The sequence below is a fragment of the Mesoplodon mirus genome (genome assembly GCF_964341445.2).
Source record: "Mesoplodon mirus genome assembly, chromosome: 10".
Classification (NCBI taxonomy): domain Eukaryota; kingdom Metazoa; phylum Chordata; class Mammalia; order Artiodactyla; family Ziphiidae; genus Mesoplodon; species Mesoplodon mirus.
Window position 1 is genome coordinate 98,115,756 of NC_138986.1, and position 14,326 is coordinate 98,130,081.

Here is a 14,326-nt window from a genome sequence, read left to right on the forward strand (position 1 = left end):
CGGGAGTTTTTATAAAACTCCTCCCTTATCTAAGGGATAAACATGACAGTCTTTTGCACAACACTTGTCCCACAGAATAAAAAATGTTTTGATGGAAAGCGTTTTCCCATCTAAAACACCTTAAACAAGGTCTTCATGGCCAAGCCCGCTTTTCACTGGAGCAAAGGCTGTGAGTTCTCCTCTTTCCTTCCACAGGACAAGGAGGACTTTAAGACAGTGGTTTTGGAGGGCCTGGAGATGGCCAAGCATCAGGTGAGGGTGGCTTTCTGATGCTTGTGGTGTGGCAGCAAAAGTTGCCACCTCTGGACCAAATCTTGAGACACAAACCCAGGTCTGGATTTCAACAGGACAAGAGAGGTAAACAGGAAGGAAGTCTTTCTCCAAGTGTAGACTGTTGCAGTCAAAGGAGAAGTAGTTCATATGGAAACATGTTTGACTTGTTAATTTTATCATTGAGGAGGTGGTGTAGTTCTGATTAAGAAAAGCAGGAACACTAAAACAAGGGCACTGTTCTTGGTCAAGAGCTTAGTAAAAGTCCTCTGAAAGGTACATCTGGATAAGAATATAAACAAAAGGTTACATCATAGTTTCCTTACATTTGAAAATCAGCCGGGTAGAGGGTTCAAGCGTATTACTCGTTTCCCTTCAGAGTAAATGCATCTCTGTAGACTCTTTCATGACTGTTGAATTGCACTTTGACTCAGGGGACTGAAGGTGGTGTGGTCATCAGTCCCGGACTGTCATTAAAGCCAGCGTTATTAGGTGAGAGAAAGGAAAGCGGTTTCGTACTAAGAAATAAACTAATAGCTGTTTTTTCTTTTTCCTTTTTTTTTTTTTTAAATTTGGCCATAGATAAAGAACTAGGTGATCTTTTTTTCTTGTTTGCTCCTGTAGACTTCTGAGAAAGGAAGACAGATTTAAAACAGGATTTTATTTTAAAATAAGCAAACACTGTAACCACACACAAGAAAATAAGCCGGATTTTCCAGTTGTTTTCTCCACTAGGAAACTAGTGATATTAAAATATTAAGCGAACAATGCAAGTTTCTCAGCAACATCTCATCTTAGAAGGCAAACTCCATTTGTTAACAAATATCACAGACTATAATTCTGCTCCCTAAGTCCCACTTGATAGTTTTTTTCTATCTAGTTCATTGTTTGTTTTTCATTATCTTTACTCAGTGTGTTTTCATATCTATGATTCTGCCCCAGTTCAAACATCTTCAGTTCTCTCAGAACTTTCTCTAGATAGACTGATGTCTACAACTGTGTGTGTACAGTTTAGCTGTCTTCTCAGACTAGCTACTTGAAGTACGTAAATTGTTGTGTTTATACAGTTGACAAGAGTTTTCACATACATTCTCTTCATCGCCCCATCTTACAAGTGAGGAACTGTTCTGTACTTGCCCAGGACACCCACAGTAAGCAAGCAGCAGAGCCAGGGCCTTGACCCTGGCGTTATTCTGACTCCATGTCCAGCTTTGCTCCCATGTGGTTTAGCACAACACAGAAGCGCATGGCAGGGTCTCTCCTGGGAGTTCCTTTCCCTTCTCTGTGCTGATAGTAATGATTCACTGTGGACTCTGCTGCTGTCCTGTGGCAAGTTTAAGCCATGTGGCCACAAGGTAACTGACTGACTTCCTAGTAGTGACGTGTGTAAGACTCTCTTTCCCTTCCTCAGTCATTCCGACCTTGTCCTCAGATACACTGGTGGGGATCCAGAACTCTGGGAGCTTTTTGAGTATACGCAAAGCACAGCATGAACTTCTGGATTGGACAGTCCCTATGCAAAACTAATTCAGCTAATAACTAAGCTTACTTGTGCATTCAAGTTGGAAAATATTACTACAGTGTTAGACCCTCAACGTACAATTAATAATTGGCACCAGAAGGCCTCAGTTAGAAGCAGACGTTTTAGCAAGTCTGGAATGGAGACTTAATGTCATCATTTGTATTCATTTCTTAACTCTGTTTGCTGATGTTTATATTCTTCTAAGTTTTCTCACATACTGCATCGTCTGTTGGGAACAATCGCCTTTTTGTTTTCTGCAGAAAAACCCGGAGGAGGACAACTCAGGGAGAGCGCTGGGCTGGGAGCCGGGGCACTTGCTGCTCACCATCTGCACGGTGCGCAGCCTTGAGCAGCTCCTGCCATTCTTCAACGTGCTCAGTCAAGTCTTCAACAGCAAAGTCACCAGCCGATGTGCAGGACACTCAGGGAGCCCCGTCCTCTACTCAAACACCTTCCCGAGCAAGGACATGAAGCTGGAAAACCACAAACCATTCTCCAGCAAAGCCAGGCAAAAAATAGAAGAGATGGTAGAAAAAGATTTTCTGGAAGGGGTGATAAAAACTTGAGCAACATAGTGGTTCCATTTAGTTTAAATGTAATTATTTAAAACAAACATTGCTCTGAATTGTATAGTTTCTTTCTCTTTTCTTTTTTTTTTTTTGTATGTAACGAAACACATTTCAGGTTGTATTTAATTTAAATATTTGTAAATAAGAACGAATGTCTGACTGTGGCCTGAATCAAGCTTAAATATTACGGGCGCATATTGATGATGGTGCCTAAGAGAGATCTATATATACATAAATAGTCCATTATGGTCCATTGTTTTACTGTCCTGAGTTGTCTTAAACCTGCCAAATACACACTGCACATTTTTTCTATTGGTTTCAGGCTTTGTTTAATTTATATTGGTTGGGGATTTTTTTTTCTTTCCCTTATTAACCCACATTCTAGTATCAGAAAGCCGTCACTTCTCTGTCAGAGGCTTGGTAATGTATTTACAACTCGTTTCTCCCACATACCTTCACTAAGAGGAGTAATGAATAACTGAAGCCTGGGCCACACATCCTTGTAAGTGTAGCACGAGCATCTCAACCCCGGTACGGAGTAGAGGTGTGTACAGCCTCCACAGCCACAGCTCTGAATTCCTGGTGATGTTAACTGAAGAGAGGTAAGTCACCTAGGAATTGTTCTGGAGACTCTGCTGTGAAAACATTGGTTATATTAAGTCTTCTCCAACCCCCCTCGTTTGTGTTAACAACGGTGAATATTAGTACTGCAAAATGACTGAGGTGACCACGACGGAAAAGGCATCACAAGGAATTGGTAATAAATAAAGTTTAATTTTCCAGCAGCCTTCATGAATTTTTCCTTGCATATATTATAAAGTTAATGACTGAATCATATACTTAAGCTCCAATGTTTTACATTAGTGTGATTGATATTAGAGGTAAATTTCAGTTTTTAAAAAAAACTAACAAGTATAAGAGCTTACCTATTTCTAAAGAATGATTCTGGTAGTGTTTAAGAAAAATAATCAGATCTAGAAGTAATCCAGTAAGATGCAGACTAAACATTTATGATTATAAATGTGTTTGAACCTGTCACAATAATGGCAGTACTATTATCCTGTAAAACGTTTTTAAAAATCTAGTCTCTAAAACATATAAAAATTGTCCTCAGAAACTTGGTTGAGGTCTTTCCCCAACCCCTCCAGCCAGCTGAAATACCGCCAAGCTCACTTCATATGCAAGGCTGTCCGCATTTTCCTGCAAATTACATGAAAGGATATTAGATGAGAAAGTCACAGCATCTACCAGGTTACTTGCAACTTTAGGGGAGGGAGCTTTCTGATTTTGTTTCACTAACAAATATTCAAATGAGAACTTTTTTTCATCTTTCAGTAACAAACTACAAGACCCTCAGATAAATGGAAAACAAGTCACATTCTTCTAAATCAGGTAAGTTCCTAGTTAACTAATTTTATAAGCTGATTTGATTATCATGCTGAAGTTCTGAATAAATTCAATAGAACCTAGTCCTTAAAGGCAAGAAGGCCACAGTCAGCCTAAAGAGTAAGTAACTCTTCAGTCCCCATCCTCATCCACTGGGGATATTTATTCAGTATATTCTGGGATGGCCTAAGCTTCTGCAAAAAAGCTACTGTATAAGTTAACGGTAAATATCTCCTTCTGAGAGCTATTTACCTAGTCGCCCCACTCTAACTGCCTCAGCTGAGCAAACACTTTTAAGTCTTTGACCCTATCAAGAAAACAGAGGCACAGAGCAAGGCTGTCATTTAAAGGAAATATTTTGAAAAACAAATTGAAAGTCCAGAGACAAAGATGAATTTCAAGCAGTACGGATGACGGTACCAGTTGATTTAGAAATGGACTTGAAATAACCAGCTGTTTTCATAAAGCAACAGGAAGTTTTTTAAATGAAGGAAAAAGGTATAATCCACTTCAGGATGCATATGCTTAATATGTGTCAAACTAAGTATGGTTTAGTACACTAAGTATTTATTAGTTATTCATGCAGCAGTTAGAAATATGACACTTTCAGGAAATCTAGAATAAATTAAAAGAAAAATATTTGGGGGAATTCTGTTCGACTGTGTACTACTGATGAAAATAAGAACCTAAAAGTCTCCATAAATCTCACACATTAGAGATTCCAACACCATTAAAATAGTTTTCTGTCCTGCTGCCTGCCCTCCTCCACCTATGTTAGACTCTCCCTGCACATTCCTTCACTAGAATTGTCCCAGCTTACCTGCGAGTCCGCTTCTGCATAGACTCGGACTATGTCTTCTGTACCAGAGGGCCGGACGAAAGCGCGAGAAAGCCTGTACTTCTTCACCAGCTCGTTGATGGCCTCCTGGAGTCCTGGAGGTTTAACTGCTTGTCTTTCAGCATCTGTGGTGCTAATAACTTGCCTGTCTGCAACCTAAGCACAAGCATTTCTCATTTGTTACCATATCACACTCCCTTTCACAAGCTTAACCCATTCAACATAATTCCCACCAAAAGATTATGGCCATTTCATGTCAACAGGAACAGACCCACATTTCAGCTTACTGTACCACAAAGTGTACAGCACTGAGATTCCCACAGACTGTATTATAGTTATTACTAAAATAATGGCCAGTAAGTACCGTATGACTGAGTCATTGATCAAATAATCTTAGGTATTTAAAAAAAGAGGGTCATAAGACTCTCCGGAAAAAACTGATCTGAACAACCAGCAGCCATTTCTGTGAGCTCTGGCTTCCATATCTCTGTCTTTCAAAAATTCTGTTGGTGAATGTATTATCTGGTATAAATCTGTATAGAAATCAACCAGCAATTTATCTGAAATGCCTTTAAAAGTTCTCTTTCAGCCCACAGATTCTACCTGTCAGCATCTAGCCTCTGGAAGTACTCTGTAAACCAAGAATAATGCAGAGGAGATATTTACAGTTGACTCAACAGGCTATCCAGGACTCACTTCAAAATAATATTAAGGACGTGGAGGGCACTTGTTGAAATCTGTTCTCTCTACACATGTATCCTGTAAATTTTTTATAATAAAATCTTTTTAAGTGATACATAATATCATTTATAGCAAAGTTGGAAACCAGATAGATACTTCTAAATAACAATAGAATGGTTAAGAGCAATTCTGTAATTTTTAAAGATGTGAGAAAAGTCTTTTCTATGCAATATCTATTTATAGAATGCAATTGTTTTAGTTAATTTTCAGAAAAGTAGTAATTTTAAAATCTCGCTCACACCTTAACTTTGAGCTGTCTGTTTGGAAGATCTGTATAGAGGGCGTCCCACTGCTGTACCGTCAAGCCCTTCAGAGCCAAGATTGCCTCAATCACCAGCATGTCAGAAATAGCATCACCAGTTGCCTGCAAGATGCAGAAGCAGAGCGTGAACATGAATGCTTCTGTCTCAGAAAACCAATCACCATGTCCTGGCTGCTCCCCGCCCCCAATGCAGATTACTGACGGGGGTAAATACGAACTACAATGAGGGAACAAGGTATCCATGGAAAACAGCAGTAACAGGTCTACCAAGAATACTGAAACAAGCCTGCCTTTAATCTTCCTGCTCATCTGTAAAGTGTAACTAACTCTTAAGGTTCCAGCATTAACACTGTATGACTCAAAATTTTACTTACAACTAGATCCCTTTTGAGATACTATGCCATGATGATGGAAGGCCTCATGCATGGTAAAGTGGAGAAACAGGAGCTTTGGTGGTAAGACACACCTAAAGTTGGATCCATACTCTGCCACTGAGTCGCTCTAAGTAAGTCTTTGTTTCTTCATTTATAAAACAGGAATTATAGTGACCCCTCTCCCTGTTACTGCAAGGATTACACAGTGAGGTATGGAAAGTGCCCAATATGCACAGGACCCTCAAATATTAGTTCTGTTGCTTTCCGCTGACCTACACTTTGCTCTTCCATTGCCATATTCTCCACTCCAATCCCAATAATCTGACCCACATATGTGCCTTTTCCTGAATTCCCTTGAGAAGGCTGGTTTCAAAACATATGCTTAGATACATTTAGTAGCTGAATCTGTTGACTCCAGCTATAAGCTACTCATTACTTGAAAATATGAAGCACATAAACATTGTCACTGCATTCCAGTATAAATCTAAATCGTTGCAAGGAAGCTGCCACAACTTCTCCACTTTGATGTTTTATACAGCACATTATTCTGTCCACCTTCTGAATAATGTAAAAGTAACCAAGAGTCCACCACCCCCTCAGTTCTGACCTGGTTAAACAAGTCAATCACATTTTCAAGCATCTTAGCAGCTTTCCTTTTCTTATCTTCTTCTAATTCTTTTGCTAGTTGTTTTATCTTCATTTCAGCAGTTTTACTAAACAGTACCTACAATCAAAGCATAACAAAAATCAGAAAACACTATCTATGCCCCAGTCTTATGTACAATCATCCCAACTAAACTGCTTTTGAAACTCTCAATGAATCTGGAGACACTGAGGGAAAAATGGCAGCCTTAGAATGTATGAAATTAGTATAAAAGACCAAATCAGAACTCAGAAGATATTACAAGGGGGTGTGTGGGGGAGTTCCTTTATGGATTATAAAACTGGGTTATCAAAATATAAAGATTACTAATAAAATATCACATTGGCAAAGGAGCATGTACATGGCGAGTTTATGATGTTGCCCTCAGCCAGCTAAACCAGTTCTGGGTGACCAGGGTTCTTTAAGCCTTATCTGTATCCATTTTACTTTGAAGAATATAACTCACTGCAATTAGAACAGTTTTCTTGTCCTAAATTTTTAAGGGCATAAACTAAGCAAAAGTAGAAAAGAGGTTCATCTTATATTATGGCAAACAGTGCCATGGATATTTACTATAATAAACATCATGTTGCTCAGGATTCCTGCCATTTTGAACTGCCTTGCCCACGCATGATTTTAGTGCCTTCGGAGGCCCAATACTAAAGAGGAATAGCTACACTACATTCAGCCACTTGATGATATACAAAGAAGTGTGCTGGTAAACTAAGATGCACACTGGTCACTTGTTTTGTGGAACCACGGCCATTTCCATTCATTTACCCTCCACCAGGAGATCTGAGCAGATGCGACAGACCTTATGGCCTGTGAAGACTAAAATATTTACTATATCTATCTGCCCCTCAAAATCATTTACCAACCCCTGCATTAGATCACTGAAGTTATATTTTAATTGCATTTTCTAGGAAATCATTTTTCTTCTCATATTCATGGCCTCTAGAAGCCAATTTTGAATTAGTGAAAATTATTTGACCTAGATAACATTTTCTGTTAGCCACTTCAAATCCATTTATGAAATGAGGCTAGGTATAAAAAAAGATTTACTAAAGAAAAATTCTGAACGTTATGAATACGCTAAAGACCTATTAATATACATTAAAATAGTGAATGTTACGATACGCAAATTATATCTCAAATCTTTAAACATTTTCTTTGCTAAGAGCCATAAAAAACTTTATATGCCAATTCTAATTACTTTAAACTCATTTTTAGTTGCTAGTAACTTAACTCTCAACCTTTCCAACACTTTTCAATTCACCACAGCTACTGAACTTTCCTTTTGCCACATATGACCAGTTGAAGGAAAATATTTTAAATGGGATGTATAGACCATCTGGTTGTAGGAAAATTAAGAACTGCATGTTTCTGAAGAAACTATATTATAGGAACAAATTAGTATTATCTCTTCACACTCAAAGGAAGATCATTACAACCTAAAAGAGCCACAGTTTCACAGAACATAATAATACATTAACTAAATCTTATTCTATCACCATCCCAATCATTTCAACAAAGTGGAATATTACCTATTGCTACCCAGATACAGAATTCCATCACTGAAGAGAGGTGCCAGCTAAAGCCAGATGTCACTGCTTAGGAGAACTTACTGTGCCATGCCCGTTTGCTTCAAAATAAACTCCAATGTCAAACTCCTGAGCCTTGTGATGCAGATGTTTTACACCAGTTTTAGTACAATAGACAGGTACCTGTAACACACATGTTTAAAGAAACAACAGCAGTTATTCAATCAGCAAATATTCACTGTGTACCTCTCATCCCAGGGAACAAAGCTTCTGGAGCTTAGTCTAGTGAGGAAGACAGCTAAGCAATTGAAATACTAAGTGTTAAGTGTCACTGTGGGGGAGTGGCTGCACTGTAGAAGCACACAGCCGAGAGAAAAGCAGGGTGAGAGAGTGAGAGGTCCCTTATAAGATAATGAAAGATCCCAAGTTGGGGAGTGACATGATATAACTGTTTCGGAAAGCTCCGTGTAGCTACAGTGTGGAGAATGGCTTAGAGTGGGGTCTGCAAGCTTTTACTATCAAGAGCCAGATAACTAATATTTCAGGCTTTGCAGGCCATGTGGTCTCTGTCACAATTGCTCGATTCTGCCACTGTAGTGCAAAAGCAGCCACAGACCACACAAAAACAAACGAGCACGGCTGTATTTCAATAACACTAGAAACAGCTGGCCAGCTGGACGTCGCCCACAGGCCACTGTCTGCTAAGCCCTGGCTCAGGTTAGGTGGTTTCTAGGGCTGACCCCAGTAAGAAATCATGGTGGTTGGGACAGCAACAGTGGGTAGCGAAAGCCTTGGATGGATCTGCGAGACAAGCATGGCTAAGGAGAGACGGCAGCAAAACTGCAAAAGACAGAAGCTCAAGTGAGCCTGGCGTTTCACTGGATTTAGGGGACCTCAGGAATGGCTAGTGCTGAAGATATTCAATCCATAAGAGAATGTGTTGAGAAGGAATAGCTACTGATGTTGTTTCTTCAGCAGGGCATTTTACTATAAGGAATTTTTGAGACAGAAATTAAGAAAATACTAAAATAACCCAAACACTGAGAATCCCTATGAAAGGCATGCAACTGGGCCCCAGATGGAGTCCCTTGAGTAAGTTTACTGTGACCATATATTTAAATCAGCGCACAAACTAGCCGCCTCCAGATGTGTTTTATTTGGACTACCCACTATTTCTTTTAAATTCTGAATCAGCTGCCAAGACTTAAAAGGCAGGAAATTCACACAATTCACATTTTCAGCTTCTCCTTGAAGACTTTGCCCAGAGCGGGCAGCAGCTGGCCTGGGCTCACCTTCCTAGTCCTCGCCGCCTGCTGGCCCCGTTCACTTCCCCTATCCGGATCCTAAAGGAATCTGACTTTGTCACTCCTGCTTTAACAAGAATAGAATGGCCACAAAAACTACTAAAATGCAGACATTTGAAAATGGATACACAAATGTCAGAAAATATTACACTAGCCGGGGAAAAAAAGAATAAAGGCAAAAAGACCCAACTTGGGCCCTGCAGCCTCTAACTCTTAAAGCGGGTAGCATGGTACAGAGGATAGTCACCTACCTGGTGGATGCTGGGGGAAAAAATCAGAAACAAAACCTCCCACCAACCCAGAAAACATCTCCACAGAAGAAGACAAGACAAGTTTTATTACTGAGTAAGCATTAAGCCAGACTGATGCACATCTCAGGCAATCTGCTAAGAGACGGCGAGACAGAAAGAAATTCCACCCTTTTGCAGAGCTAAAGATAACCAGTGACCAAGATCTCTCCTCAACCAAACGTGAGGGAGGCTCCTTTGAGCCTGAATGGGTCTTGTCCTTGGCCGTGTCTGCAAGAGCCCAATTTTATCAAGGATCTTTTGCTAAATCACTTTAGCCAGAATCCCCTACCCTCAGTATCTGAGCAAAGTCCCTACCCGGTACCATCTGATCACCCAAGCCTGCCTTCAGCAGAACTCCTGTTAGGTTGGTTTGGCCAGAATCCCCGCCCAGCTGCCCCCGTTCCTCTTCGTGCTTTCCCATCCACCACCCCCTCCCTCACACCTTATTCCTTGGCTACAAAATCCCCACTTTTCCTTGCTGTGTTAGGAGTTGAGCCCAGTCTCTGTTCTCCGCTACAAAACCCCACAGCGATATATCTATTGAATAAGCCTACTTCTTAGGAAGACGTCACAGTACCTTTTGTCACACGGAGTTTGTCCTAAATCCACCCGATAGGTGGAGTGGCCACTGGTGTTAGCTAACTGCCCTTCTGCAAAGGAATAATACAACTCTTCATATCTCTCTGTCAAGGAGACAGGTGTCTGGCTCTAAGTGGTAACTAGGTGAAACTCTCAGGAGGCTGAGGCATGGGTGCTATCTTCCTTGACGTTTATATTTCAAAGGGGTGACTGCAGGTCCTTACGGAAAACACTTCTGAACTGTAAAACTGGCCTATTTCACCTAAAAAGGTTGATATTAATTTCAAAAGGACACAGAAAAAAATTGTAAGTTTTCTAAAAGAAATACTCTCAGAAAAAGGAGGGGGGAAAGTCTCTTTCCTTTTTTGCATTAGGGACAATTTAACTTTTTCTTATTTTTGATTTCTATTTATCCTTAAGTAGACAACAGCTCAGCTTTGTGCACTTCAACCTATTTATTTTTGTGAGGGCATTATTTTCCTCACAGAAGCATCTTACAATAGAAGATAATGAGGAAGAAGCTACCAGAAAATGGAAATGTTTCAATACCTTCATAACTTCTTCCAGGTACCGTGTTGAACTTCCATTGGCATATGCAGTTTGTACGACACCAAGACTCAAACTGTCTCCAATCTAGACAAAAACAAGGACAGTTACCTTGCCATCAAAAGTAAAGACCCTACAAAAGCAAACCTCTAATCAGAGTTCTAAAGGATGACAAAATTATCAGCCAGTTCAGCTGTGCCTTAGTTTTAGGCAATGAACAACTCACCAAAAATTTACATGTACGCCAGAAAAAAAGATAAAATACTTTTGAGCATTATTTAAAGCAACTGTACAAGGAGTCCTTTTTTTTTTTTAAATCACCTGATTTCGTTTCTATTACTCCACAGTTTGTATCAGGATTCGCCCTTAGTGGTGTATATTCTGCGGGCTTGGACAAATGTATAAAGACACGTCTCCCTCTTTACAGTATCACATAGAGTGTTTTCAGCCCTAAAAAGCCTTTTGCTCCACCTGTTCATCCCTCAGCACCCACTTCCCCCCAGCCCCTTGCAACCACTGATCTTTTAACTGTCTCCACGGTCTTTGTGGGATTTTTTTGCAGAATATCATATAGTTAGACTCATACTAAAACACACAGCCTTCTCAGGGCTTCCCTGGTGGCGCAGTGGTTGAGAGTCCGCCTGCCGATGCAGGGGACACGGGTTCGTGCCCCGGTCCGGGAAGATCCCACATGCCGGCGGAGCGGCTGGGCCCGTGAGCCATGGCCGCTGAGCCTGCGCGTCCGGAGCCTGTGCTCCGCAACGGGAGAGGCCACAACAGTGAGAGGCCCGCGTACCACAAAAAAAAACAAAACAAAAAAACACAGCCTTCTCAGATTGGCTTCCTTCACTTAGTAACATGCGTTCAAATTTCCTCCACGTCTTTTCATGGCTTGATACATCTTTTTTTTTTCTTTATTCCTTCACTGCTGAATAATATTCCATTGTCTGGATGGACTACAGTTTATTCGCCTATGAAGGACATCTTGTTTGCTAAGGAATCCTTTTCAAAGAAACCTGTGGTTTCTTGATCTCTTTCTCTTTCGTTTTTAAAAAAGTATACACTGAATTCCTAAAGTACACATTTTCCCGATTGTGATAATTATCATTACATTTTATACTTACAGCTAACCTGAGATTTCCAAAAGAGCACAACAAAATAAATCTCACGTTACTAAGCTTATCATAATCATAGTAAATAAATCCCTCAGAGGAGGAGATTTTCTATTTAAACTTGAGGCTCTGGGGAATGATGTTCATGGAACCCTCATTAAAGTATCAGTTATGAAGAAACCAGAACTTCGTAAAGCTGCAACTCATGAAACTTTTTGCCAGTATAAAAAGGAAAAGACTGGGCTTCCCTGGTGACGCAGTGGTTAAGAATCCGCCTGCCAATGCAGGGGACACGGGTTCGAGCCCTGGTCCGGGAAGATCCCACATGCCTCGGAGCAACTAAACCCGTGCGCCACAACTACTGAACCTGTGCTCTAGAGCCCGGGCGCCACAACTACTGAGCCCGTGTGCCACAACTACTGAAGCCCGCATGCCTAGAGCCTGTGCTCTGCACGCAACGAGAAGCCGCCGCCATGAGAAGCCCGCACACCGCAACAAAGAAGAGCCCCTGCTCGCCGCAACTAGAGAAAGCCTGCGCGCAGCAACAAAGACCCAATGCAGTCAAAAATAAATAAATAAAATCATTTTTTTTTAAAAAAAGAAAAGACTACTCTCTTCAGGTTCCAAACCAGAGCCCCAGTGCTGAAATGACTGGAATGACCACTTCTCTGTGTGTTTTCTGGCCACTTCCCACGATCATGCCTCAGACATTTGAATGACTGCCTGATACGGAACAATCTTCCCAGTGAGTCTTGCTTGAAAGGGCAGTCGGTCCCCGCACCGTACCTCCAACAGGGGTTCCTTAAGGAAACTGCTAATGAGTGCTGCTATCTTGTCTCCGTCCACGAGATGGAACTGACCACCTGCGTCACGGTAGTAGTAAATTATTCTGTCCGCGTCTCCGTCGAAGGAACAGCACCTTTCATTGGACTTCATTTCGATTCCTGCCACACAGAATAATTCCAAAGGAATAATTCAAATTTCTTCAGTCTAAGAAAGGGGGATAAAACTCAGTGTAAAAAGTTTTCGGTTTTTCTCTCACACCGGTTACAAGGGAAAATTCTTTCGGTCAAGTATTGATCATAAGTGACCTTCTGTGTTACATGGAAGCATGTCCACTATGACTTTTCAAGAGGTGTTTAAAATTATGCTTCCAGGGCTTAAGCAAAATTAAACATGTGCTAGGCAAATAGAGCCTGTCCTCAAGATTTACAAAAATCAAATGTCAGTTGAACAGTTTCTCCCAATTTGTAAACTGAAGCCCAGCTGAAAGGAGTAAATGTCTTTATAACTGCAGATAAAGAACCATTACTATCCTTACATGATCACTCAGAGGGTACAATCAAATATAAATAATTGGAGTGTTTTGTCATTGAGGAGAATCCTGATCATTTCTCCTGTCTGAAGCACTACATAAACATATGTAATTGTTTTTGTACCTGAATGGAGATAATAGCTTCAAAATCAAGGGAAGAGGATTCATTTAAATGGAAAGAAAACAACATAAAAATAATTATCCTTGCAAACAAAAACCAATGTCTTAAGCTTTAAATAGTATACAGGTTTACTGTAAACAGGGCAAATTCTTTCACAGCTAAGTGAAAAAAGAACATTCAAAATCTATCTAAGCTGAAACCCGATATGATACTAAACTAAAATTCCATTTTACAAGCCAGAGGCTTGGCAATACAGATTCCCACATCGTGTTCTGAGAGCTACAGGTGTTGAATTGAATGCAATTTCCCTAGTACCACAATGTCCTTTCTCATATAAAAAATAACCGGCAGTAGACGAGGTATGTGTGTGAATCCTGAAAAAAGTGATTTTTATTTGTTAACACGATCAATAACGAGAAACACTGGTCATTAAGAGCAAAGGATTATAACCTGTGAGAGACCAATGACTTGTGTAACTTGTGTAAGGTTACTGAAACCTCAACAGCTGTGTCACATCACATTTTAGACAATGTGGCTGTTCCTTTGCCATGACAGCAGCGGATGGACAAACCCACCCCAGACCTACAGAGACTGAAACCCTGGGATAGAGCCCAGGAACCTGTGTGCGGACCAGCCCTCCAGGGGACTCTGATGCCTGCTAAAGCTTGAGAGCACTGCTCTAGAATCCCACCTTGATTTTGCTTTCTCCACCAGATGTCCTGCGCCCCGGGAGGAGTCCTGTGACTCCCAGGCAGAGAGCAGCCTGTGCTCCATGTGGTACCGAAGCGCGGGAAGAGGCCCGGATGTGTAACAGCGGCAGGGCCAGGACCAGCTGCATGACTCTTGCTCACCTGGCCAGCTCTGTTTGTGAGACTGGTTTCAGGGAGAGCGCTAAAAACACATCTTTCACATA

The 14,326-nt window shown here is 40.9% G+C and overlaps 2 protein-coding genes across 5 annotated transcripts in view; one reads left to right on the top strand and one right to left on the bottom strand.

Moving 5' to 3' along the window:
* DOP1A (DOP1 leucine zipper like protein A) overlaps positions 1 to 2,670 on the top strand; it is a 110,330-nt gene extending 107,660 nt beyond the window's left edge. Inside the window, exons 36-37 of one of the 2 annotated variants that reach the window (XM_082633289.1) lie at positions 196 to 252; positions 2,053 to 2,670. In XM_082633289.1, the coding sequence (XP_082489415.1) occupies positions 196 to 252; positions 2,053 to 2,358 (363 nt within the window). In that variant the 3' untranslated portion in view covers positions 2,359 to 2,670. The remainder of the gene's footprint in view (positions 1 to 195; positions 253 to 2,052) is intronic. The other variant, XM_082633287.1, reaches the window with a different exon arrangement.
* Positions 2,671 to 3,115: 445 nt separating this feature from the next.
* The window catches only part of PGM3 (phosphoglucomutase 3), a 32,545-nt gene continuing 21,334 nt past the window's right edge, over positions 3,116 to 14,326 (bottom strand). For all 3 annotated transcript variants that reach the window (XM_082633292.1, XM_082633290.1, XM_082633291.1), the window contains exons 7-13: positions 12,764 to 12,921; positions 10,869 to 10,952; positions 8,231 to 8,329; positions 6,570 to 6,686; positions 5,568 to 5,690; positions 4,568 to 4,741; positions 3,116 to 3,561 (exon numbers count right to left, since the gene is read on the bottom strand). In XM_082633292.1, the coding sequence (XP_082489418.1) occupies positions 3,472 to 3,561; positions 4,568 to 4,741; positions 5,568 to 5,690; positions 6,570 to 6,686; positions 8,231 to 8,329; positions 10,869 to 10,952; positions 12,764 to 12,921 (845 nt within the window). In that variant the 3' untranslated portion in view covers positions 3,116 to 3,471. The remainder of the gene's footprint in view (positions 3,562 to 4,567; positions 4,742 to 5,567; positions 5,691 to 6,569; positions 6,687 to 8,230; positions 8,330 to 10,868; positions 10,953 to 12,763; positions 12,922 to 14,326) is intronic.